General features: G+C 43.1%; 1 protein-coding gene across 6 annotated transcripts in view; it reads left to right on the forward strand.

Moving 5' to 3' along the window:
- Positions 1-27,024, forward strand: part of KLHL5 (kelch like family member 5) — a 102,167-nt gene that overhangs the window by 8,127 nt on the left and 67,016 nt on the right. Inside the window, exons 2-3 of one of the 6 annotated variants that reach the window (XM_054030426.1) lie at positions 3,959-4,009; positions 5,459-5,582. The exons of 1 other annotated variant lie outside the window; for it this stretch is intronic. Coding sequence is in view for 1 of the 5 variants with exons in the window: in XM_054030423.1 (XP_053886398.1) it covers positions 26,484-26,866 (383 nt within the window). In the remaining 4 variants the exon portion in view is untranslated. Of the gene's footprint in view, positions 1-3,958; positions 4,010-4,078; positions 4,099-5,458; positions 5,583-26,378; positions 26,867-27,024 lie in introns of those variants that run through there. 4 more of the 6 variants (XM_054030427.1, XM_054030428.1, XM_054030425.1 and 1 more) reach the window with 4 other exon arrangements.

The raw sequence follows: 27,024 nt of genomic DNA on the forward strand, positions 1-27,024 counted from the left end.
TCCTTGTGTCAGGATCCTGAATTCTACCATCTCATGGTCACTGCCTCCCAGGTTCCCATCTACTTTTGCTTCCCCTACTAATTCTTCCCTGTTTGTGAACAGCAGGTCAAGAAAAGCTCTGCCCCTAGTTGGTTCCTCTAGCACTTGCACCAGGAAATTGTCCCCTACACTTTCCAAAAACTTCCTGGATTGTCTGTGCACCGCTGTATTGCTCTCCCAGCAGATATCAGGGTGATTTAAAGTCTCCCATGAGAATCAGGGCCTGCGATCTAGCAACTTCTGCTAGTTGCCAGAAGAAAGCCTCGTCCACCTCATCCCCCTGGTCTGGTGGTCTATAGCAGACTCCAACGACGACATCACCCTTGTTGCTCACACTTCTCATCTTTATCCAGAGACTCTCAGGTTTTTCTGCAGTTTCATACCGGAGCTCTGAGCAGTCATACTCCTCTCTTACATACAACGCAACTCCCCCACCTTTTCTGCCCTGCCTGTCCTTCCTGAACAGTTTATATCCATCCAGTCATGTGAGTTATCCCACCAAGTCTCTGTTATTCCAATCGCATCATTGTTCCCTGACTGTGCCAGGACTTCCAGTTCTCCCTGCTTGTTTCCCAGGCTTCTTGCATTTGTGTATAGGCACTTAAGATAACTCATTGATCGTCCCTCTTTCTCAGCATGAGACAGGAGTCCTCCCCTCTTGCGCTCTCCTGCTTGTGCTTCCTCCCAGCATCCCACTTCCCCACTTATCTCAGGGCTTTGGTCTCCTTCCCCCGGTGAACCTAGTTTAAAGTCCTCCTCACTAGGTTAGCCAGCCTGCTGGCGAAGATGCTCTTCCCTCTCTTCGTTAGGTGTAGCCCGTCTCTGCCTAGCACTCCTCCTTCTTGGAACACTTATCCCATGGTCGAAGAATCCAAAGCCTTCTCTCCGACACCACCTGCATAGCCATTCGTTGACTTCCACGATTCGACGGTCTCTACCCGGGCCTTTTCCTTAAACAGGGAGGATGGACAAGAACACCACTTGCGCCTCAAACTCCTTTATCCTTCTTCCCAGAGCCACGTAGTCTGCAGTGATCCACTCAAGGTCATTCTTGGCAGTATCATTGATGCCCACGTGGAGAAGCAGGAAGGGGTAGCGATCCGAGGGCTTGATGAGTCTCGGCAGTCTCTCTGTCACATCGTGTATCCTAGCTCCTGGCAAGCAGCAGACCTCTCGGTTCTCCCGGTCAGGGCGGCAGATAGATGACTCAGTCCCCCTGAGGAGGGAGTCCCCGACCACCACCACCCTCCTCCTCCTCCTCTTGGGAGTGGTGGTCGTGGAACCCCCATCCCTAGGACAATGCATCTTTTGCCTTCCAATCGGTGGAGTCTCCTTCTGCTCCCTTCCCTCAGATGGGTCATATAGTCCACTCTCCGCATTAGGACCTGTAGAGAGAACATGGAAACGATTGCTCACCTGTATCTCCATTGGTGCATGGACGCTCCTCTTTCTCCTTCTGGAGGTCACATGCTGCCAAACCTCTTCACAATCCTTCTGTCCCTGCTGCGCCTGCTCTGAATCTTCAGAACATTGTGGCTGTAGAAGCATCTCCTGATGTCTGTCCAGGAAATCTTCATTTTCCCTTATGCAACGCAGAGTCGATACTCGTTTCTCCAGCCCTCGAACCTTCTCTTCCAATATGGAGACCAGCTTGCACTTTGTACAGACAAAGTCGCTTCTGTCCTGTGGAAGAAAGAAAAACATGGCACAACCTGTGCAGGTTACGACAGCTGATCGCTCACCTTCCATATCACCGTCCTCTTAAGAGCTTCCTCAACTGTTGCAAGAACTACTCAGAGGAACCTGCAGATGGAAGCCTCAGTGTGCTCTCCCCAGGCAAACTCCCTCTGTTAGCCTCTGCTGTACGCCGCTTAGCTGGTTCGCTGCTGACTGCCCTTATATACCAGTCAGGCCCACTTAAGGCCCACCTGGAACAAAGCACTCCCAATTCACACTTTTCCCTTTTATACTTCTTCTCCTGCTTTGGTATTTCTGGCAAGGAGGTAGAGCGGATCTGGCTCCGCCCACCAGGGGGAGGGTAGTGGTCCCTTGCTCTCAAGTCTGAGGGAGGCCACTCCACTTCACTACAGAGCCGTAATGCTCTCTTACCATTCTTCCTATCAGAGGGGTAGCCGTGTTAGTCTGAATCTGTAAAAAGCAACAGAGGGTCCTGTGGCACCTTTAAGACTAACAGAAGTATTGGGAGCATAAGCTTTCGTGGGTAAGAACCTCACTTCTTCAGATGCAAGTAATAGAAATCTCCAGAGGCAGGTATAAATCAGTATGGAGATAACAAGGTTAGTTCAATCAGGGAGGGTGAGGTGCTCTGCTAGCAGTTGAGGTGTGAACACCAAGGGAGGAGAAACTGCTTCTGTAGTTGGATAGCCATTCACAGTCTTTCACAGACTGCCATTTCGACCCTCAGGAGGAGTCCATGTGGAGTTCTTCTTCCTGTGTTGTTGGTGGGAGGGTATCTGTGTATCAGTGCGCTGTTCAGTGTTATCTACACCAGCAACACCATCACAGGACCTAACCAGATCAGCTACAACATCACCGGCTCATTCACCTGCACGTCCACCAATGTTATATATGCTATCATATGCCAGCAATGCCCCTCTGCTATGTACATTGGCCAAACGGGACAGTCACTACGCAAGAGGATAAATGGACACAAGTCAGATATCAGGAATAGCAATATACAAAAACGTGTAGGAGAACACTTCAACCTCCCTGGCCACACAATAGCAGATGTAAAGGTAGCCATCTTGCAGCAAAAAAACTTCAGGACCAGACTCCAAAGAGAAACTGCTGAGCTCCAGTTCATTTGCAAATTTGACACCATCAGATCAGGATTAAACAAAGATTGTGAATGGCTATCTTAGAATACAGAATCTATAATAAAAGAGCCGTCCAACTTGGAAATATTGTATAGAAAGTGGAATATGTTACCTCTTCCCAGATTTTGAAGTCTTTACATGTAATTACTACAGTTCATAGTATTGTACTCTTCTTATTCCATGTGGATATTTTCTCCTCAAGAAGTCTTTGAGGCTCACTGCTCCTGTCAAACAGGATATGTGTTGGAGAATTTCACCTGTCAGCTCATGACAGCATCACCAGAAAAATCATCAGCTCATCACACTAGTACTAGAAAAAGATAACATTGACTAAACTAAGAGTGACTGGGAATGAGCTTTAGTAGCACTAGGAGATTGCAGTTGGAGATGGTTGGGCGGGGGGTAAGCTCCAGGGGAAAAGAAATCCAGACACAGGTTTACCAAACCTAAAAACTTCAAATTGTAAAGTTCAAATTTTTGTTTGTGTGAGCAGCTTTTCAAACACTTGTATTTTCTCCCATTGTCTTTAAATAATGCAACATACAAGATTTTTTTTAAATTAACTGTAATCCTGGCTGTTCATTAGTAAGAAAAGTGAGGCCTACTTAGCAACTTCTCATAAACAAAGCAAGCTTTAAACTGGAGGGAACCATTTTTCCTTCAGAAAATTGGGTTTGGAGTGTGGCAAAAATACTTACAATCATAGAACAAAACAGATGAAGGGAATAGTCATGGCTCTGACCTTTAAATGTTGCCAAAGCTTGCACATGAAAACCTAAATTAATAGATTTACAAATGCATATTTTATAGGTTCACTGCCAAGATTCATAGAACAAAGAGAATCAATTTTTTGGCCAATCTGTTCTACATAGGGTTTTCCATGTGTGTGGTCTAATATAATCCTTCTGTGGTTATGCACGCCCTTCATGCTCATGATCTAGTATTGACAGTAACATTCTCATGTGTAAATAATTCTGAACCTGGAGCCTTGTTAAATATTAAAATCCAACATGAAGATCTTCTTGCTGCCTGCTTTATGCATAACCTGTTTCACTTTTGATCGTGGGTTCTTCTTCTCAAAGTATAGAGGGAAGAGAGTCCTTCCAGAGAAAGCGGGAAGAGAGCAATGAAGGGTAGGAGAAAACAGAAGGATTTTGACTATTGCTTTCCATGACTTCCCTCCATACCCTACTCCCCTCCCACCACTTTCAAAAAACTAAAGGTGAACTGTCTCTTGGCAGCCCACTAGGCTACTGTGCAATTACAGCTAATCTTTAAAACAGTATAAGTAAGGAGAGAGCTACCTTACAATTAAAGCCTTTTTGAGATTGTCCTTGAAAGTTTTCCCTTTTCCTTTCCAATATGCCATCCATCCCCATCTCTCCTTTCTCCCCCCACCCTCTCCACAATACTACAGCACAATGCAAGTATAGGAGACCTGATGTTGTGATTCAATATGAAGTTGCAGGAGGTTGTCCCATTTGGCACAGGGTGGCAATACTGTAAACAAATGTATAGGCATGTTAGATATACACAGGTGTAACATTTAAAATGTGAACAACATTGAAATAAGAAATACTTTAAAATTCATAATGCTATGAAACTTGATTGTACATTATGTATGTAGAAAGTTAGTGGCATTGCCATTAAATTCTCAATATTTGCTGGCATTTTGATCAACTTTTATGGGAAGAGAGGATATAGATGCATGGGATCATCAATAATACAATATTCAGAAAGTAGATGAGAAAAGCATTATGTATGAGTTCTTGCAGTAGCAATCAATCAAAAGATATGAGATGTATTCTGACTTTGCTATCTTTTGAAAGATTGAAATAGCATATGCATTAATCAGTCTAGTTTAAGTTTAAACTGTTAATTGTTCTTATATAGTGGACAATACCCCACATTATAAAAACCTGCACATCATTCTTATATTTGTTAGTAGCATACAGATTGTGTAGTATAAGCAAAGTCTCTCGTTCCTCTTGTTCTTGAATATTAGGTTTTCTCCTTATCAAGCCTGAAATTAAGTGTTACCTATAAAACAGTTTAGGAACATATTTATTAATTGTATCTGGCTTATATTATTTAATACTGTAGGTGTCCATAACTTCATAGATGCAATAAGACATGATCCAAGTACAAAGATGCTTAAAATCTAAACTGTACAGAACACAAAGATATCAGCAAGGTTGAGTGTCAAAGCAAGAGTGTGCACGTGTGCGTGTGCAGTGTGAAAGGAAGGGGGAGGGAACTCACAGGAAAGCATTTTGTTGTTCATGGGCAAAGTTAGCATTGCTATTATTGGAGTCCTCATTTTACATTAACTTTAATATAATAAAGCTCCCTAGTATTATAGCTTTGTGTTGAATTATGCCTTCTACATTGTTTACATCTAATTTGATCTAAATAAATTTTGACTCGACTTAAAAGCTAAAATACTATGTCTAAAAACAGCAACAAAAATCATAGGTGTTGAATGTCAGTGTAGTAACAAACCTATGCAATCTGATTATAATTACAATATTAAATCATTAGATGTATTTTGTATATTAAATCTTTATTCTTGTTTCTATTAGCCTAAACCTGATAAGGCTCAAAAAGCTTTTCACTAAGAAGAAGCATGGAATTTTAAGCCTGGAAGTATTCTTCTAGAAAAAAAAAGAAGAAAGAGAATCTATTAAGATTCCTGAGCAGATACAGGTATTTATCATTTGATCTTCCCACACTGTCATAAATCCGCAACTTAAGTTTAGTTAATCAGTGGTTTATTTCCTTCAACTAGCTAATTTAAATTTCAGTTGCATTTTTGCATAAGTAATTGACTGAATTTGGTCAGAGAACTATAGTTGAAAATACAGTAAATGCATTTCAGTAAAAATCCAACTAGTTCTTCGCTTCGTCATAAATATTCTCAATGTATTATATACTTTTAAAAAAAATTAGATGAAGCATTTTAAAGAGCGACCCTATGATTTGTATGTGTGTGAAACAGGCAATGAATGGTAAGGGGAAGATAAATTAGTAACTAGTTGCAAACCATTTTAAAATACTACAGAAAAACTTAGATTTAAGAAAGTGAAAATAGTAGTTAATCTTGACTGTCAGACTTACCATCTGGGACAATAGAGAAAATTGGATGGTAGACCTTTGTCCTATAGTTTCATCTTGGTTCAGCTCTCACTTTCTTCTGGAGGCCAAGCCAGTCCGCTTTGAGGTTTGTCTTAAGCTGTGTGTATGTTGTCTTGGTAGGCAGGCCTTGCTTCTCCGGGAATGAAATAATTTTGGTGCTTGTGGTTCTGATTTTTGTTCTTAGTTCCTCTCTGAAAGTTCATGTATGCTCCCATTGTTCAGTTGTCACTCTGCATGTGTAATGAGAAAATGCTTTTGGGAGTCTTGTGAAACAGGGCATTGCTGTGTACTTTGAAAGAACTATCAGAAAATTTAATTAATTGGTGCCAATTCTTCAGGAAAAGGAATTTTGACATTTAGGGGTACTGTATTTCTCAATAGATAATGCCAAAATAAATAAATAAGAGCTGCGGATATTGGGAGGATACTTCTTGAGAAAAATATTGGAAGAGGACTAAACTTGACTTTTAGAAATTGGAATTGGAGAATTACTATTCAGATAATTCCCAAATGGATAAGACCTAGAGATAAAAGCAAGAGCGTTTTGGGCTTGTGTTTTGTTACTTATGAATTGCTGCTGGTGCAGTTACTGAAAAATGTGGAGAGAAGTTTCTTTTTATGGTAAGTACACTTTCAATAGGACAACGTCCAGGTAATGTCCTCTTTTTCCTGTTGGGAAAATCACTTTTTGATCTGAACACTCCAAGAGGATAATTTATGTCAAAAGACATGACGTGAATTGCCAATATTTCTGTTTAATTAGAGGACACGAGAACAAAGTTGGCCAGGTCTGATGGGAAAGAGAGGGCTAGATTCTTGAAATGTGTGCAGTGTAGAAAGGTTGAATGAGTCAATTTTTTGACTGAGTCATGCAGTATCTTCTGATCTTTGTTTTGTGTCACACATATAGCTTGAAGGAGGATAGAATCCACTTTATAGGAATTACAAAAAAACTGAATTCCAGGATAATTATCTAAGGTGGTATTGGAATTATGACCTCTGTGTCTGGCTATGCTTATTATTTTAGTTCACAGGCATAAAGGATAAGAAGGGAGATGGGAAATCCCTCAAATGTCTTTTCTTTTTGTATAGTATTTAGAATGGTTTGTCTGAGGTGGAATTGGTCTACAGAGAAAGGAATATGTTTAGTTTTCTCAAAGATTAATTCTTAAGGCATAAAATTTCCTAAAACAGCAGATTTGCACCATTTATTTGAATTTTTGGAAAAATATCTCCTGGTTCAAGGAGGACAAAATGGCTGGAAGGATTAGATTAGATTGAGAGATCATGTACTTTTGATATGCAGATTTCTATGTCCCCCAGGAGAGCTGGAGTGAAAAAGTAGTATAGCTCAATCCTTAAGCACTTTCTCTGAGGGAGTCTCCAAGGAACTTGTCACATTTTTTTCGAAAACATGATTGATCCGATATTGCTGTGATAAAGTGGTGTGTGTCAGGAATTAATTTCTTTTTAATTTTTTGTCACTTTGACTGAGATGTCTACCAGTGGTAGACAACTTGGCCATAGAATCAAAGCTTCCTTTAAATTTTTCTTGCTAGTATTGTAAGTGAAAATTATTAATTTTTCCATAGACACTTGGACTAGGTGAATCATATGCTAATACTTAAAATGTTTTGGACTTCTAGTGTCTGAGAGTAAAAAAGAGGGATCACTTTAGTGAATAGAGGAGAGTTTCTATCATCTGAAATAGTTTAATCCAAGTAAAAATAACAAATAATGGTATTTGGTTTTCCAAAAGCTATTTTGGAAATGCAGCAATAAAAAGGGGTTGCAAACACTTTGGAGCACAGGATTAGAATTCAAAATGCCCATGATAAAATGGAGAGTTGGTGTGAAATCAACAAGATAAAATTCAATAAAGACAAGCACAAAGTACTGCACTTAGGAAGGAAAAATCAAATGAACAAATACAAAATGGAGAATAACTGACTAGGCAGTAATGCTGCTTGGAAGGAACTGGCGGTTATAGTGATCATAAATGGAATGAGTCAACAATGTTAGGCAGTTGAAAAAGGCAAATATTTTGAATGTACTAATAGGAGTATCATATGCAACTCAGAAGGTAATTGTTCTGCTCTATTTGGCACTCATGAGGCCTTGGATGGAATATTGTGTTCAGTTTTGGGTGCCATACTTTAAGAAAGATGTAGACAAATTGGAGAGTCCACAGGAGAGTAACAAAAATAAGAGGTTTAGAAAACATGACATATGAGGAAAGGTTGAAAAAAATTGGGCATATTTAGTTTGGAGAAGACTGAAGGAGTTCACGATAAGTCTTGAGATTGGTAAAAAGTTGTCATAAAGAGGATAGCGATCAAGTTCTCCATGTCCACTGAGGATAAGGAAAGAAGTAATTGGCCTAGTTTGCAGCAGGGGAGATTTATGTTGGATATTAGGAAAAACTTTCTGACCTATAAGGAAAATTAAGCACTGGCACAGGTTACCTGAGAGGTTGTGGAATCCCAGTCACTGGAAGCTTTTTAAGAACAGGATAGACAAACATCTGTCAGGGATGATCTTAGGGTTGCCAGTTTTGGTTGAAAATATTCCTGGAGGTTTCATCATATGACATAATCTTTCATTAGAGGGTTCGATTCCTGGAGGGTTGGCAACCCTAGATGATCTAGATATGCTTAATTCTGCCTCAGTGATGGAGGTTGGACTAGAAATAGATGACCTCTTGAGGACCCTTCCAGCCCTACATTTCTATGATTAACATAGAGGAGTGAATTTTCAAAGCACAATGTGGGGATTTATCTGTATGAGTACTATTTATGATAAGTGGAGTCATGTGTCTAAAGCTCCTCACATAACTTTTTTTTTTTAATTGAGAAATTTGGAAATTACTATTATTGATCCATAGTGTTGACCTATTTTATTATTTTTTTATTATGACCTATTTTAGAGTTGGCAAAGTAGTATATTGTAGTTGGAAAAAGAATGAGTGATATATGTAGATACAATATCACCTTTATATCTATGTAATGCAGTGGTTCCCAAACTTTAACAACCTGTGAACCCTTTTCACTAAAATGTCCAGTCTTGCGAACCCCCTTCTAAAAATGAATATTTCCAGGGATTTTCTCCTTTACCTGAGCATAAATTATAAAAGCAGTGATCTTGGAAATATAAAATTTGTTTTATGACCTTCTTATTACACACTATTATGTATCATTACAGTATTTTTATTACATTATGAAAATCATAACACTCTTCCAAGATCTCACTTTTGTCGCTTGTATCTCTTTAAATAAGTCTGTTATAAGACAAGGCTCCTATGTTTCATCCAGGAGTATCAGATGTGAAACAGCATGCAGGTATTTAAGATGCCAACTCAAAGACTTCCTCATACACAAGCATTCAGGCCCCTAAGTTAAGCCAACCTAAGCCCTGGTATAGGCACCCCTAGGTTGTCGGAAGAATTCTTCCATTAACCTAGTTACTGCCTCTCGAGAGAGTTGATTTACTAGAGCAACAGAAAAAAACCCATCTATTGCTGTAGCAAATGTCTATGCTACAGCAGTGTAGCTGCAGTGCTGCTGCTGTAGTGCAGATATAGCCTCAGTCTCAGCAAGTCAGATGTTGGGGGAAGGAATTTAAAGGGAGTGCAGGAGTGGTTGCTTCCACCCTTAATATAAGGGTATTTTTTTCATTCTTCTTCAAGAGGTTTGCAATTTGGCGGTGTTCTTGGACATTTGTCTACTCTGAGAATTTGTCAGTAGGTGGCACTTGCTGAGGCTTTTTTTTTTTTTTTTTTTTTAAATCTGTGCCTGTCTAGAAATGTGTGAAACTTTTCAGAGGCAGACCTCATCACAGAAATATCCGTGCTTTTTCGATTTCTAGATTGGTGTATTGCAGCGCAACCCATGTTGGGCTATAGCTGAAGATCACTTGAAAGCTAGAGCTCATGGAGAATATGCCTGCTTACCTCTTAAGGGGTTTTGGCTGCAGGGAACATGCACTATATTCAGGGGTGAAAGTAACACAAGACGGGAGGGGTGGGGCCTCGGGTGGACGGGACGGCTGCCTGGTCCGTGCTGCCTGAGGCTCCTTTGGCGATTTAAAAGGGCTTGGAGCTCCGGCCGCTGATAGGGGGGGAGAGGGGGGGAGCACTGGGCTTTAAGGTCGGCTGCATGCAGGCCGGTACTGGCGGCCACTTCTTACCGGTACACCGTACCGGCCTACTTTCACCCCTGACTATATTCCTGTTTATTTATAGGTGCAGGTCAAGATGATTGTACTTAGATACCACTGTGATATATAGATGAACTTAAATCCAGATAGCCTTATATGCCTTAGACCCTGGCTGCCATTGCTTTTCTCTCCAGAAGCCGCTAAAGTTAGCTGAAACACTTGATTTAAACATATGGGACTAGTAGCCTGACTTTCTCTTTAGAGATCCCTTAACTCTGAAATATGCTTTCTCCTTCCCTCCCACTACTGGTTTGTCAGAGCTGTAGTCTATCCTTTCTTTTCTTAAGCTTTTACTCGTGAGTTGGTTTGGATAGCAGTGGCACATTTGATTTTAAGAAAGTACCCTTTCCTCTCTTGCATCTTCAGAGGGAGAAATGTTATGTCTCTGTTTAAATTTGTAGCCATGTCCTGAGACATGTTATAGGATTTATTTTTCTTATATGAATAAGATGGAGAGCTGAGCAAGGTCCAATTGCTGCTCGACAAAGGTCCCTTCATGGTGCCATAAATCTGAATGCTGTCTCTGCTCTAAACAAAGCTCCTTCTCTTTTTGAAGTCCCTCTCAGGCTGTTGCCATTATCCTCTGGGTGTAGCAAAAAGGAAGCAAAGAAAGGAGGACAGAGAGGGCTTTTTTTCTTTTACCGTAATCACTTGCCTTCAGACACAAGTAGGTTTTTTGTCTGTATGTAACTACTTTCTTTGGGTTAATATTTTAATCTGATTTTATATTTTTAAATGTCTACAAAAATAGTTTTGCAAGCCCAGTAACATTCCAGAGTGTGCATTTTATCAGTTACAAACATCTTAAGTATGCTGAGGCACTCATCTATGCCTCAGCATAGATGACTAGTGTTTTTTAGAAATATTTTCAACTGCCGGTATTTGCAATCTTGAATCAATTTATTAAAGTTTAATTATGTTCTAAAGTTTGAATTACAATATTATACAGTACATAGCAATCTTTGGAATTAGGAGAAACTAATTACAGCAGTTAAAATAAGGACTAAAATAAGGACTTTAATTATATTTTGATATTTTCATTTAGTTGACAAATCGAATATTAAAATCTTCTATCGATCAGCTGAGTCTTTTGTCTCTCAGGCCTTGACTTGAAGGACAAAAGAGCTGTTCAGGATAAACAGATAATTGTATAATGGATTTGACAGAATAATCAGATTGAAAATATAGTATTTGATGTTGCATTGGTGTTGGATGATAATATAATTGTGTAAAGCCAAAGGGTAGTAGCAGCAACAACAGGAAAAACACCTGAATAGAAGAGTGCTGGTTTTCAGATCTTGAAAATGCTTCAGTAGATGTTGTTATATATTCATTTGGAGGTTTAATTTTAAGCACTAATTTCCTAATAGAAAATTAATCTAAGATAAGATAATAAATACCAAATAATAGAGACTTATTTAGAATTACCTTTTGTGTGTGTGTGTGTGTGTGTGTATTTATTTAGATGTATTAAATCCTCTCTAGCTCTGTGGGTACTTCACATCTTTATGAAAATGCATATACAAAATTCAAATAGATTACTATCTACAAAAGTCTAGCATAAATAAAATCTCTCTCCTGCCTCTGCTCATATTCTAGCTGTATTTCTTTAGATTGACTAGTTGAGGTTAAATAGCATCTGCTGACCTTATGATCTCCTTTAGCATAAATATTGTGTCTACATTGTAACTAATTATATTGGATTATCACTCTTCAACACTTGGGCCTGGTCCCCACTAACCCCCCACTTCGGACTAAGGTACGCAAATTCAGCTACGTTAATAACGTAGCTGAATTCGAAGTACCTTAGTCCGAACTTACCGCGGGTCCAGACGCGGCAGGGAGGCTCCCCCGTCGATGCCGCGTACTCCTCTCGCCGAGCTGGAGTTCCGGCGTCGACGGCGAGCACTTCCGGGATCCATCCGGGATCAATTTATCGCGTCTAAACCAGACGCGATAAATCGATCCCAGAACATCGATTGCCTGCTGCCGGACCCTCCGGTAAGTGTAGACGTACCCTTGGACAAATGAAGCAGGCCATATATATATTGTCTTAAGAATGTGAGTGCCCTGAATTCCTTTTTAATAGTTTAAAAAAAAAAAAAAGCCAATATATTTTTTCCCCCCCTTCATTCTGATAAATTATTCTTGAGACCTTTTTGTGGGAAGTAATTTATTAAAATTGTCTTGCTGAATTCTTTCAGTTATCTATCTTGTCCTCTAGTGCAAGTTTAACTATTAGCGCCAATTTAAATTGTTCTGAATGCAGAATTTGGTAAATTAAGTTCCCAGTCATGCACATACTTAAATGTTTGCAGAACCTTGCTCATTTGAGTAGTCCTATTGAAGTTTATAGGACTACTCATGTGACTAAAGTTACACATGCCCTTAAGTGTTTACAGGCTCAGAGCCTCATGCTTTCAAGAAAATCAGTATTCTATTATCAGTTGATTTGGAGCCTGTCAAGTTCCAGCACAGGGGTTCTCAGGACAAATTTTTTGGTGGCTCAGAGTGCGGCCACCAACTCTTGCTGGTGGCCGCTCTCACACTTTTTTCCTAAAATACTTGATTAGCTTTAGGAAAACCAAATAAATATGCCCATATACACGTCCAAATCATTGTAATTTATTTATTGCTAGCTAGTAAGTCTGTTGTGATAGTAACAAACAGACAAGTATCACTTTTCACAGCAGATTTACTCAGCCCTGGCAAGCCTGGGGACAAATTAAACCCTGGATGGAAGAATGGGGGAGGCAGCAGGGTCCAGGGCGGATGGGGGGGTGGAGGGCTGGAGCCTGAAGCCCTGCAGCCAGAGCCCGAAGCTCCACGGCTGGAGGATGGGGTCCAGGGATGGAGCCCGAAGCCATGTGGCCAGAGTCTGGGACCTGCCACTGCGCAGTGGCAGAGCCCGGGGCTGGAGCCCGAAGCCCAATGAACAGAGCCTGCTGCCCCGCCACCACAGGGCTGAAGCCCAAAGTCTGAGTCTTACCACTCCTGGGAAGGTGGGGAACTCACTGGCTGCCTACTCCTACGGTGTTGTGCCCCAGGTGTCTCCAGAGGGCGGGAGGGGGTCCAATCCCTGCTGCTGGCCCCAGCATCCTGGAGCAACAGAGAGGGGGAGTGGGGCTCTACTTTGCCCTCCCCCCCCATCACAGCAAGAAAAGCCCCTGGTGACCGCATGTAGCCACAGTGGCCGCATTTGAGAAACGCTGTTCTAGGGTGTCTCCACAGTAAGAATATAAAACTCCCATTAATTTCAGCAGTATTATATTAACAAAGTGAGGACAATGTGCCCTTGGGTAAATTATATGTTTTTTTATGATTTTCTATAAAGTAGAAAATTATACCTTTTTGACTTTTCTATGAAAAGACGTGTTTAGGCATAGATTCTTTGGTCTGCAAGTTAAAAGCCCCAATCTTACAAAGACTTACACACATGCTTAACTAAGCACTGTGAGTAGACTCATGAAGGGCTTGGCTACACTTGCGAGTTAGAGCGCATTAAAGCAGCCCTGGGCGCCCTAACTCATGACGCATCCATACTGGCAAGGCACATAGAGCGCCTGGACTCTGTGGCTGGAGCACTCCTGGTAATCCACCTCCACGAGAAGCATAATGCTTGCTGCATCTCCAGTGTGGACACCCTGGTCTATTACTGCGCTCTGATTGGCCTCCAGAAGTGTCCCACGATGCCTGTTCTAGCCACTCTGGTCATCACTTTGAACTCTACTGCCCTGCCCTCAGGTGACCAACCGCCAGATCCGCCCTTTAAATTCTCTGGGAATTTTGAAATTCCCCTTCCTGTTTGCTCAGCAAGGAGTGGAGTGCTCTCAGCGAATCTTTCCAGATGACCATGCCTCCATGCGCCAGGTGATCCCCAGTATGGAGCAGTGGCGCGGTGCTGGACCTCATCAGCGTTTGGGGGGAGGAAGCTGTCCAGTCCCAGCTGTGCTCCAGCTGTAGGAATTACGAAACCTTTGGGCAGATATCAAGGGACATGATGGAAAGGTGCCATGACTGGGACGCACTGCAGTGCAGGGTTAAAGGGAAGGAGCTGCGGAATGCCTACCACAAAGCCCGCGAGGCAAACCACCGCTCCGGTGCTGTCCCCGTGACCTGCCGTTTCTACAAAGAGCTGGATGCAATACTTGGAGGCGACCCCACCTTCACTCTGAAGACCACCATGGACACTTCAGAGCCCAGTTCAACAAGGCAGGAGGAGGAAAGCAGGAGCAAGGCTGGTGAGGAGAAGAGGGACAGCCCGGCATCCCTAGATGCATGCAGCCAGGAGCTGTTTTCAAGCCAGGAGGAAGGTAACCAGTCACAGTGGACGGTGCTTGGGGAATAACAAACAGCAGAGGAGGTGCCCGGTAAGCGGCTTTTATTTTGGGAAGGAAGTTGTTCGGTGTGGACTCTTGGGGCAAGGAGGGTTAGGGCTGCATGCATGCCTAGATGCGGAATAGGGCGTTGATGTGCTCTCTCACGTCATGGTAATTGGCCTTAGTGATCTCTTCAAAGGTCTCATGCAGAAGCTGGGCAATCTGCTTGCGCAGGTTCCTTGGCAGAGCTGCTGTGCTCCTTTTCCCAGTAAGGCTAACATGTCCGTGCCACTGTGCCGTGATGGGCGGGGGGACCATTGCTGCACACAGGCAAGCTGCATATGGGCCAGGGCAGAAGCCGCATTGTAGTAAAAGACCTCCCTTGCTTTCCAGGTCACCTTCAGCAGTGAGATATCTTCCAGGACGAACTCATCCTGTGGAAAATGTGGGGACAGTGTTCAGTATAGGTGCCCCCTGCAGCTGTTGGCTCTCCCCAAAGCAAACAACCCCAGAGGAAAGTACAGCCGTGAAACAATCAGTCCCCCTTGCCCCTGTGCTTACTTACCATTTTGGGGCTCCTGTGAGTTCTGTGCACTCGCTTTGGGGTGGGCAATTTGTGCTATTGTGTACACTGTATTTGTGTTTAAGTTCAGCCAAATCATTGCTCAGTCTGGTGTGAACAATGTGGCCTCTGTTAAGTGTTGCATTTTGGCTTTACAGATGCAACCTTGAGATCTCAGCTGTCCTTGTTATCAACAGCCGAAAGACTCCAAAGAATCAGGAAGCGTCTGTGAAGAAGCAAATAGGACATACTGCATGAAGTCATGCAGCAGTCCCTTAATAAAAATCAAAAAGTGCAGGAGTGACGGGAGAGTGAAAGGAAGGTCCGCCAACAGAATGCGGATCACCAGCACCAAAGCATGGAGCGGCTGCTAAGCATCATGGAGCACCAAGCGGACTCGATACAGGCGCTCATAGCAATGCAGGCGGAGCACTTCCGTGCCCGCCTCTCCCCACTGACCTTGTCCCCAAACTCTTTCCCTTGTGCCCCCATGTCACTGCCAACCCACTTTCCCCAACATCCGGGTTCTTATTGCCACCAGCTGCCTCCAACACCTGTAGCTTTACCACCCAGCCCTGCAAACTACAACCCTTACCCACTGCACTCAATCCCCATCACCATGCATTTTAGCCAGCCTGAAGTGCAGCACTCATTGCATGGCACTCCAGACAGAAAGGCTGAGTATGGTAACAAGACATACGCAAATCTGTGATTGTCTCATTCCCCCCCCACCCCCTTCCTCATCCCACACAGCACAGATGTGTCATGCCCTTTCTGTTTCCCAAGCAGTTGTGTTTCTTTTCAATAAATGAATTTTTTGGCTTTGAAAACATTCTTTATTATTGCATTAAGTAAAAGATACCGTAGCCTAGGAAAGCAACACGCACTGCAAGTCAGTGCATCATACATAGCAAACACAGATTCCTACTAGCATTGGAACCACTGCACTTCACTCCCGTGCGGGGCACCAAACATTACTGGTGGCTTTCAGCCTCAAATTGCTCCCTCAAGGCATCCCTAATCCTTGCATCCCCGCGCTGGGCCCCTTTAATAGCCCTGCTCTCTCGCTGTTCAAATTCAGCATCCAGGTGTTAAACCTCTGAGGTCCATGCCTGAATGAATCTTTCACCCTTCCCTTCACAAATGTTATGGAGGGTACAGCACATGGCTATAACCGTGGGGATGCTGTTTTTGGCCAAGTCCAGCTTCCCATACAGAGATCATCAGCGGGCCTTTAAACGGCCAAAGGCACACTCCAGTCATTCTGCACCGACTCAGCCTGTTGTTGAACCACTTGCTGCTGTCCTTGCTGCTGTCACGGCTCCCTGTATAGGGTTTTGTGAGCCACAGCATTAAAGGGTAACCGGGGTCTCCAAGGATCACAGTGGGCATTTCAACTTCCCCTACGGTGATCTTCTGATCTGGGAAGAAAGTCCCAGCTTGCAGCTTCCTAAACAGGCCTGTGTTCCAAAAGATGCGTGCATTATGTACCTTTTCGGACCAGCCTGTGTTAATGTCAATGAAACGCCTACGGTGATCCACAAGCGCCTGGAGAACCATAGAGAAATATCCCTTCCGATTTATGTACTCGGAGGCTAGGTGGGCTGGTGCCAGAATTGGAATATGCATCCCATCTATCGCACCTTCGCAGTTAGGCAAAGCCAGCCACAATGTCATGCATGTTACCCAGAGTCACTGTTCTGAGCAGGATGCGATTAATAGCTCTGCAAACTTGCATCAACATGATTCCAATGGGTCGACTTTCCCACTCCAAAGTGGTTAGCGACTGATCGGTAGCTGTCTGGAGTTGCCAGCTTCCAGACTGCAATAGCCACCTGCTTCTCCACTGGTAGGGCAGCTCTCAATCTCGTGTCATAGAATCATAGAATATCATGGTTGTAAGGGACCTCAGGAGGTCATCCTTGCAGCGCAGGGTGGGGGTGAGCTCAGCACACAATCCCATGAAAGTGGCTTTTCTCATCCGAAAGTTCTGCAACCACTGCTCGTCATCCCAGACTTGCATGACGATGTAATCCACCACTCAGTGCTTGTTTCCCGAGCCCAAAAGCGGCGTTCCACGGTGGTGAGCATGTCCGTGAATGCCACAAGCAATCTCGTGTCATGTGCGTTATGCGAGTCGATATCATTGTCGGACTCCTCACTGTCAGTTTGTAGCTTAAGGAATAACTTGACTGCAATTCGTGATGTACTTGCAAGACCCATCAGCATATTCCTCAGCAGTTCGGGATCCATTCCCGCAGATCGAAAGGGAAGACAGAATGCGCAGTACAAAAAATGTTTAAAGATGGCACCAAATGTAGATGGAAGCACAGGGATTGCTGGGATGCGAAGTGATGCATCACGGGGCATTGGGACAAGACCCAGAATGACACGCACCCCATGCCCCCTTCCCACAAGCCACAGCACCAGAATGGGAAGAGGTGCTCTGTGGGATAGCTGCCCATAATGCACCGCTCCTCTTGCAGCTGACAGTGTGAACATGCTGCAGTGCTTTCCCTGCTGCGGTCTCCGAGAGCTTGTTTAACTCACAACGCTCTATATCTGCAAGTGTAGCCATGCCCTCAGTTAAGTACATGTGAATAAGTTTTGCAGGATCAGGGCCTCTGAGGATATGTCTACACTACAGAGATTATACTAGCATAACTACTCTGGCATAATCCCGTAGCATAGGTGCAGCCTACACGCACAGAAGGGTTTTTCCATTGGCATATGAACATGACATTCCTGAGCAAAATTTGCTACATTGATGGAAGCAGTCTTCTGTTGACATAGCTGCATCTCCACTGAGATTAGGTCATCATAGCTGTGTTGGTCAGGGGTGCATGTTTTATCATAGCTATGCCGACCTAACTTTTTAAGCAAGTGTAAACCAAAGCTGCGAAATGACTATACAAATGGCATTATAGCATCCTCTGTGCCTGTGTGTGTCCGTCTGTCTCTCTCTCTCTCAGGTCAAATATGCTCAGTTTCAAAGTTTAAGAAAAAAAGACTTTTCCCCTTAACTTCGAATACTACAAACTCAACTGGGCTCTGAGAATTAATGTGGATTATTTTCTTTTTGTGTTTTCTCCGTAATAAAGGTTCTGCAAACTAAATGTAGGCCATTAGCTGCTCCTGTGCAATCCTGTTAATTTACATTGAAGATCCTGGTGACGTTTATCTAATCTAAATGCATACATAACATCCTATTACAAAAAACTGTGGATTATAATTTCATTTAATTTAGGCACAAACTGTTAGAACATATGTTTTATTATTATCTCTGGAGAAATTATGTGGGAAATCCAAATTTGTATAATTTCAATTATGAGGGAAATTTTTCAAGAAAATGGAAAAAACATTTGTGCTTTTGTTATTTCATAATACAACACAATTTATTCTCTTATCTCTGTATGATTGAGTCCACAACCTTGCGCCAGAAAAAGCAGTAAATTGGCGGGAGTTCCCAGTAAGACAGTAGAAAGGATTGAAAGGCACTAGAGTTGGCAAGTCTGCCATTGTCTTTACTTGATTTGCACAGGAGCGATTTGAATTTAAAGAAATTATTTTGTTGATATGAACAAAAGAGAGAATCCAGCTCAGTCTCCTAGTTGTGTTGGCTTTGCCACGCTAATTGTAGCTGTAAACCTTTTTGCTGACATGTAAGTAGGTATGACTTTGAATACAGACAGGAAGTATCTGAACATGAGCTTAGGTGTTAATGTATTCACCACTTCTTGTCCTGTCCTGTCTCATCTGTCATCCTTCACGAACACTGAGCACAAATACACAACATGGAGAGAAGGGATAAGTAAAAATAAGCCATTTTTTCTTTCTATTTCTTAGAGTAGAACCATGGTTTAAAATTCAAACTGCAAAATTCTTGTAAGTTATATTTTAAGTTAATATTTAAACAATAATTTCAGCAGAATTTAACAAGATCATCTGGAAAACAATGCATTGTTGGCTGACCTCACTGGTATTTGTTTATGTAATGTGGTAACTTTTACTGTCACATCCAATCAATTCCAAAATTTCAAGGAAAATTTTAAGCATCATTGGTCAGATTTCTAATGATTTTGGGGACAATCATAACCTCTAAAGAGGCAAATGGTGATTCATCTGTCAAAGGCATCCATTAACACCTTGCAGCACAACAGTGTCCTTGCTCATCTCTCCAATACAGTTTAACTTATTGACACCATGAATGACAGAAGAGAAATAGTTGCTCTCCCTCCTGGGAGCCAGGGGTAGGATACTCCGCCAGCAGGGGTAGCCAGAGGGAGAGAAGAGGAGAGAGATGGCTTCTGTCATTCCTACCTCCTAAAAATCTGATCCAGGTGAGGGAGAGAGGGCATAATATGTTCAGCCCTCCCTTTCAATCTGCAGGGAAGAAAGGTACTTTGTGGGGGTGGAAGAAGAGTCTCGCACAGAGTTCCTGACAGGGTGGGGAGAACAGGGGATTCTGCTGTGGGGGAAGGGAATGGGGGAAAACAGAGCCCATTGTTTGGTGGGGTGAATGGGGGGACTCTGCTGTGGGGGCAAGGGGGAAAGCTAGAGGACTAGAGCCCCTCGCATGATGTGGAGAATGGGGATGGGACACACACAACTCCTGGCAGGGTAATTGGGGAATCCTAGTATGGAGGGCATGGGGGTGCATAGAACACCTGGTGATGGTGGTGAGATTGGTGGACCCTGGCATGGGGGAAGGTTGGAGAGAATGTATGAAGCCCCTGCCATTGGGGGATGGGGAGAAGGAATGCAGGTGGACCCAGAGCCCCTGGCATGGGGAAGAGAATGGGGGATCCTGATATGGAAGGAGGGAAGGAGCAAAGAACCTGTGCCAGGGGAAAATTGGGAGAAGTTGAGAAAGTCCCTGAAAGAGAGGGACGTAGGAGCATGGCACATGACAGTGTGGTGGGAATGGAGGGATACACGGAATCCCTGGTATTTGCAATAAGCTCCACCTACAGAAGACAGGAATTGTGCACCCCCTTTATATATTGATATTCATTGACACTGAAAACTAATATCAGGTATACGTATCCAATAGAGAAAGGGGAATGGGTTTGATCTCTGTTTTGTAAAACATCATGTAACTTTTTTGTATGACATTAAAATTATCATTATCAAAAAAATTCCATGATACTACTCTGATCAAATGAAGTCAGCCACCCAACAAAAGCAGCAACAATAATTTCATATTCTATACACCCACCCACTTTTGGTTCCCAACTGTCTAAAAAATAGTAATCTGGGCCCACTTCAAAGGTCAACAAATCTGGGGTCTGGTAGATACAAATTGAGAAAACTGAAGCACTTCCATTGTTCGCAAATGTGATAGCAAGTGAAAGAGTCATTCCCTCAAGTTACCAGGCAATCCCTAAATAATTTTGAGCATTATGGGTTAAAATCAGTGCTTTTATCAATTCAGATTCCATGTAGACTGGAAGTCACTCTCTGCCTTTTAAAAATCCTGAGTATTTTTAAATGCGTTTTCCTGATTGCGCACCTTGACGAGTTCACCTAGTAGCTCTCTCCTGTTGTGTGCAGCTGCCCAATTGACCATGCAAGCTCCACGCACTAGATGCACTCCTGGCTGGATTAGACAGGAGGTATTGGATCTCCTGGGCCTGTAGGAAAAAGATACTATGTAGGCTCAGCGATAGACCAGCTGTAGAAATGTGGACATTAAGAAAAGATTGAACATATAATATATAATTTAAAAATAGTAAATGAAACAATTAATACATACTTCTGTGGCGCTTTTGGGTAATGTTGATCGCTAATTTGGCTCCTTGAACCATTGAGGTCTGAGTATCACTGGTCTAGTCAGTCCCATCAGCTGAGCACGGATGAGCCTGATGAAGGGGCAAGAACCTCAGGTAAGTGTATGCGTATATTTTTCCTTACAGTGCTTAAATGTAAAGATGGTGCCCAGCTCAGTCCCAAGTTAACAGGGCAAAGATATCAACTTTTCATTCCTCTGTCTTCTATGAGTAAAACAGTGTGATGCTGTATGGACTATGTGGAACACTTTGTGATATTATCAATGTTATGAAATTGCAATGAATCGTGCTGGATATTCCGTGTAAGGTGTCAGGGAAAATGTTATGATTTACCCGGTATGATAATCTTGTTTATATGTTCGTATCACATTTATAGTATGATTTATAGATTTGTAGGGAATATCTCTATTTCAAACTTGTGCTGTGAATCTGGACGACTCCCCCAAACAGATTGGCACCAGCACTGCCTAACCTGTTCGATGGCCCATTAAGGGTCATCAACTGTACAATGAACCCACTGAAAGGAACTAGGGGATACACCTTATGAGTCAGCAAGGCATGTGGTATGCTTATGGATAGAACTCTAAGGCTTTCCATGCTATGTGCTGCAAAGTTTATGTTTGGGATACAGGAAATACAAGTCACATGACAAAAGAATATAAAAGGCAGCTGCATCATCTCCATTTTGTTTTCAATCCTGCTCCTTACCTCTGGAGTAACTTTTCTACAAACTGAAGCTCTGAATAAAGGACTGAATGACTCATCCAAGCTGTGGGAATGTTCCAGAGAAACTTTCATGCCAGCAAACTCCCCAATACTACTAAGAACCTGATATATGGACTTTTGAAGTCTCTGTATGTATTTGATGGCTTTACCATTTAACAACTCTCTTTTTGTTCTTTCTTTTTTCTTTACAATAAACATTTAGTTTTAGGTGCTAAAGGATTGGCTGGCAGCATGGTATTTTGGGTAAGATCCAAATTAATATTGATCTGGTAATGTTGCTGACCTTTTGGGGTCAGAAGAACATTTTGTTTGTGACCAGAGTTTTAAATAACTTCTCACTTACTGGACCTATGTGCTAATTGGGAGCCAAAGAACTGGAATGCAATAAAGGGGCTGTGTGATTTCTTTCTTTCTTTTTTTTTTTTTAACTACTTGGTAATCGGTGTGGGAGATCAGAAGTATAGTCTGACTGGTTGGGGAGTTTAACTTCAGTGTTACTCCCAAAACTGGTGATTATCTGCTCTCCCTTTTGCAGTCTGCCCTGCCTTTGGTATTTTCAGTGAGGGCTGCCCCAGGCAGTACAAGCAGTACAGCAAAAGGCAGAGCTGTCTGATTTTCATTCCTCTGTAGGGTTAGGAAGGGGGGCCTTGTGGAGCAGTTTGTTTATGTACATAGAGATGGCCCTTGTATTTTCCTGAGAGAGCTTGATGAAACTTTCACAGAGATACTGCAGTAAACAGACTAGTGGCACTTAAGCCAGGGTATCTTCAGGGCACCAGCAACAGATGTGCTCTCTGTGCCTTTGTTACTCTCAGGAGTATCAGCAATAGTCACCATTGCCTGTTGAAAATAGTGCCAGTGTTCAGTGCCATTGCCTTATACTAATATCCTTGGATATAGGGGCCAAAATGTTATCATTTAATGCAACCAAAAATTTCTCTCCTCCTTCTTCCCTGCCCCAGCAGGCTATGCTCACGATGGCTGGAGCTGGAGGGTGGTGCTATGCAGAGGTGTTCTAAAGCTCAAGTGACAATAAGGATGTCTTATTAAAAGTGATTATGGGAATAAGGGAAGGGAGTTTTGAAACTTACCTCTTCCTTTCTGTTGTAACTGTAAATACAGTGTTTACATCTGTCTTTCATCTGTAACTACTGGCATTTGAGCCTTGAGGGTACCCCTTCTACACCTGTGGAACATCTGACTCTGATGAGGAGAAAGAATAGGACTAGAGAGGGTATGTTCAGCAAGATCTGCAAGCCAATGCTGCATAAGACTATGAACAGAAGGCCTGGAGGGTGAGTATTGCAGACACTATGTAGAAGGAAAGAGCAGACAGGAGAAGGAGAGGGAGATGCACCAGGACATAATAGGGCTTCTCAGACAGAATCACAAATGCTGCAGGTGCTTGTTGACCTACAGATCCAGCAGTCATGACTTGCCCACCCATTGCAGTCATTGGAGAACTCCAATTTAGCAGCTCTCTACATCTCCCAACATTCCACGTGGCATCGCAGGTCACATCCCTACCCCTACCACTCTATTCCGAGGAACAGCCACTCTAACCAAAGTTCACATATGCCAACTGTAGAGCTCACAGATCAATTTATGTGTAGCTGAAATGGGCAGGGTTGTTTTCTAACTTTCTAATTTTCAAGTTCTGTTCTGTTAATTTATTTTGGTAGTTTGTATTGTATTGGTTTTTTTTAACTGCATGTTGTTTATTGCCAGGCAATAAATGTGTATTTTTTAAATAAATTTAGTTTTATTACCTCACAACTTATGCTGCTAGTCAAAGCACCCACTACTTGTAACTCCCACCAATTAGTGCTCATTTCTTGGGCCTGGTGCTCCACCATCTGCAGTGTGAAAATTATGGGATATGGATAGCATTATGGGATGGAGAAAGTTGCATGATGGGAACATGACTCCTTGCTCCCAGGCACCTTTGTGTGACTCGTTTCTACCCCACAACACGTGAAAATTTCCCAAAAGACAGTGACCTGGCCAGTGGTGAGTGGCACAGTGGAATAGCTACCTGTGGTGCACTGCAACCTACATAGACATAATCACTGCTGAGTACACACAGTGTCAATGAAAGCAGCCAAGTATGCATGTGGACGAGCAATATGCTAACTGCAGCAGCTGTACGCTGATGTAACTTACATCAACCAAAGTTGTAGTGTAGCACAGCCTCACTGTGCTCACTTTAAAGCCTCACTTTTAATCATAGTTCTGATAAAATCCTTGCTGCACCTTCTAATTGATTCTCCCCAGCCGCCAGCACCATCTCCTTTTTGTCTGGATTGAGAGTCTGCTAGCTAGCAACCAACCTCCAATCTTACATAGTAATACTCCTAGGGGAATACTGTGCCACTGCGCGTGCGCAGAATTCATGTCTCCCAAAAATTTCTTTGCTTCCCTGGAGAAAAATCACTTTCTGATGGGGGAAGCAAAGGGAAACTGCAAAACTGATCATGCACTGCTCCCCAGCAGCGCAGGTGCATTGTTTCAGACCTCCAGAGCAGCCAGCGGAGAGGTAAATCAGTGGGGGGGAGCTGGGGATGCACCAGCCAGTGGCTTCTACCCTGTGTCAGGCTTAGCTGCTATTCCCGGCAGGGATGAGACTTCTTCTTCCCCTGCAAGGAGCGGCCAGGACTGGGTCAGACCCACCCCCAGAAACCTCTCTAGCTGCAGGAAGCGCTGCACGCTCTCTCCTTCCTGCCTCCATTGCTCTTCAGCGGTGGGGGGGGGGAGTCACTGTATGTGGAGCTGCTCCTCTATCTGCCAGGTGCCCATGCATCTGGACCCACCTCATACCCAGATTGCCCCACCAAGCCTCTCCACCCACACCCAGACCTCCCTCCCCCCACTGAGGCCCTAAACCTGAACCCACACCCCAACAAGCCTGACCCTCTGCATCTGGAGCCCTCTTGCACCCAGACACCCTGGCCAAGCCCCACCTCCCTGAATCTGGACCCCACTTCTGCACCCAGACTGCATCCCCACATTTGAACCCCCATCCCAACAGGCCCTATCCCACCTGCACCTGGACCTGACTAGTTCCCCAGACATAGACCACCACCCCACTGAGCCCCACCAAACAGCACCCAGACCTACACCCCATCAAGCCAGCACCCGGAACCCCCTCCCCCCGCTGAACTCTCCATACCCAGACACCCCTGGCCTAGCCCCAACCACCTTCACTTGGACGTCCCCCCCCCCCGCAGAGTCCCATTGCCTCTCCACTCAGAACCCCTCCCCCAATGAGCCCCTGTTCATCCAGATCCCCCTTGTACCTGGACCACCCAGCTGCCTGCAGCCAGATTGCCCCACACAGAATCCTTATCACCCCACACCTGGATCTCCCCGCTCTAAGCCTCTCCACACTTGGATCCTGCTGGGCTGAGCCTGCCTGTCTACATCTAGTGTGCTTGACATAGAGGGGAAGAGCCCCAGGGTGTTTCTGGGGCAGGTCTGGCCCTTGCGTTGTGTCAGGGTTGGGTGCAGCCTTACCACTGAGTCCATGTCCCGGGGTGAGGGCTGCAGGGTGATCTCCCACCTCTGTGCAGTCAGTGGCCTGTGCTCCCCACTGTCATGCTGGATCCTCCACATTTATTTATTGACCAATAAAATTTGCAGAATTTTAAAATACTGTTTGCAGAATTTTTAATTTTTTGGTGCAGAATTCCCTCAGGAGTAAATATAGGAACTCCTATAGCAAATTGTGATTTAAAATGTCCCTGTTGTTTGACCTTCTCTTTTCCAAATACAAATAGAGAATTCTGACATGGGATTTTAACGTATTTTAAAAGTTAAATTACTGCTTATAAAATATATATCTAAATAGCACTAGAGACTGAACTCCTTTCTGCAAAGGCAGTTTTATTTTTCCACTTTATCTGATCAGTGCACTTTAAGTTTTACCTGTAGGGGCCAATTCTAGAGGTGAGAAGATAGTGTGGTCTTGATGCTCCTTGAGTCTGTGGTGCCTCTGACTCCTTGATGATGATCAATTAGTTGCAGTTGAGATTATGGTTTTCATGATGTGTAAATAGACTGAGACCATTAGTGCATTTCTCCTAGGCTACTAAGCAACCATCAGTAGTAACTTTCAGTCACTACAGACCCAGATTTGATTCAAACCAGTATGTCAAGATGAAAGGCTCTGTAACCCTTTACATGTCCCCTGAGCCATCTAGTCTGTTTGAAAAACAATTTGATGCATGTCTTGTAACTGGAAAGAAATAAGGAATCCTTTCCCGTTCAGATTTTCCTGAAATAGAATCAGTATATTGGAATATTTTAGCCTTTTTTATAAGTGATTTCTTAACAGTGCAAGAAAGTGTTTCATTTGCTTTTTAGAATCACTGATTTTTTTCCTATTTGTAGTAGCAAGAGTTAACACAGTAGAGCAGTAGAGATTCTGAGATGCAGCATAGGAATTACGTTCTCCGTCATTTGTGGTTTAAGAAAAGGGGGTGGTATTCAGCATTTGAAAGGGCTTTAATGAATGCTGTTAGTGTTTGTGAAAGCTAATGGTCAGAGGATGTGGAGGAAAGCAATAGAAAGTGCATTGGCTGCTTCAGTGTGACCTGATTAGCATTTTTCTTGATTGAGGTGACTGTTTCACCTTGTATTTTCATCCCAGCATTTTTCATCATCTCTTGCCATTTGTTTATATTCAGATGACATATGATTTAAAAAAGCGCTTTTATGTATGTGAATGCAGTCCCTCCCAAAATTTGCTTGCCATATGCAGGAAGAGCATGTGTTTCTCTAGTCTTGGTTGGATGCACAAATCTTCTTTTATGTGCATTGCTTCGTGCCCTGTTGCCTAGACGATCACTTGCTTTCATTGAGGATGTCTGGCTCTCGTAAAGAGTTTGACGTGAGGCAGATTTTAAAAATCAGATGGAGATGGTTTGGTCACCAGTCATCAATCCCTAATTCTGCAGTGGACAGCCACCAGGGAGACTTCTGGAACAGAGGACAAAATGCAACAACTGGTGGGACAAAGTTTTTAGATCCAGGTAACCTACCATTACCTTTGGCATCAATTGGTTACAGAAGGTCTAGCCAACAGGATTTCCAGAATTTGCCTCCTTGGCCAATGGCATCCACCTCTGAAGTCCCTACATTTGAGTTCACAACAGAAAACTGTGGAGATGCACGTTGGCTTGACAGACCAGAAGCAGATGATGGAGCGAGTGAAGAAGAAAATGAATCGGACAGCAGTTCATGCAGGTTAATTGTTATTTTCCTATTTTGGGAAATTAATTGTCATTTTATGTCTTGAATGTCATTTTATGTTTCATGCCTACAAATGTCAGCTATAATTTATCCTAGAAATGCTTCAGAATTTTCTGATAGTTGCATTGCATCAAAAGCATAAAAATACTGAT

The sequence above is a fragment of the Malaclemys terrapin genome, chromosome 5 (genome assembly GCF_027887155.1).
Source record: "Malaclemys terrapin pileata isolate rMalTer1 chromosome 5, rMalTer1.hap1, whole genome shotgun sequence".
NCBI lineage: Eukaryota > Metazoa > Chordata > Testudines > Emydidae > Malaclemys > Malaclemys terrapin.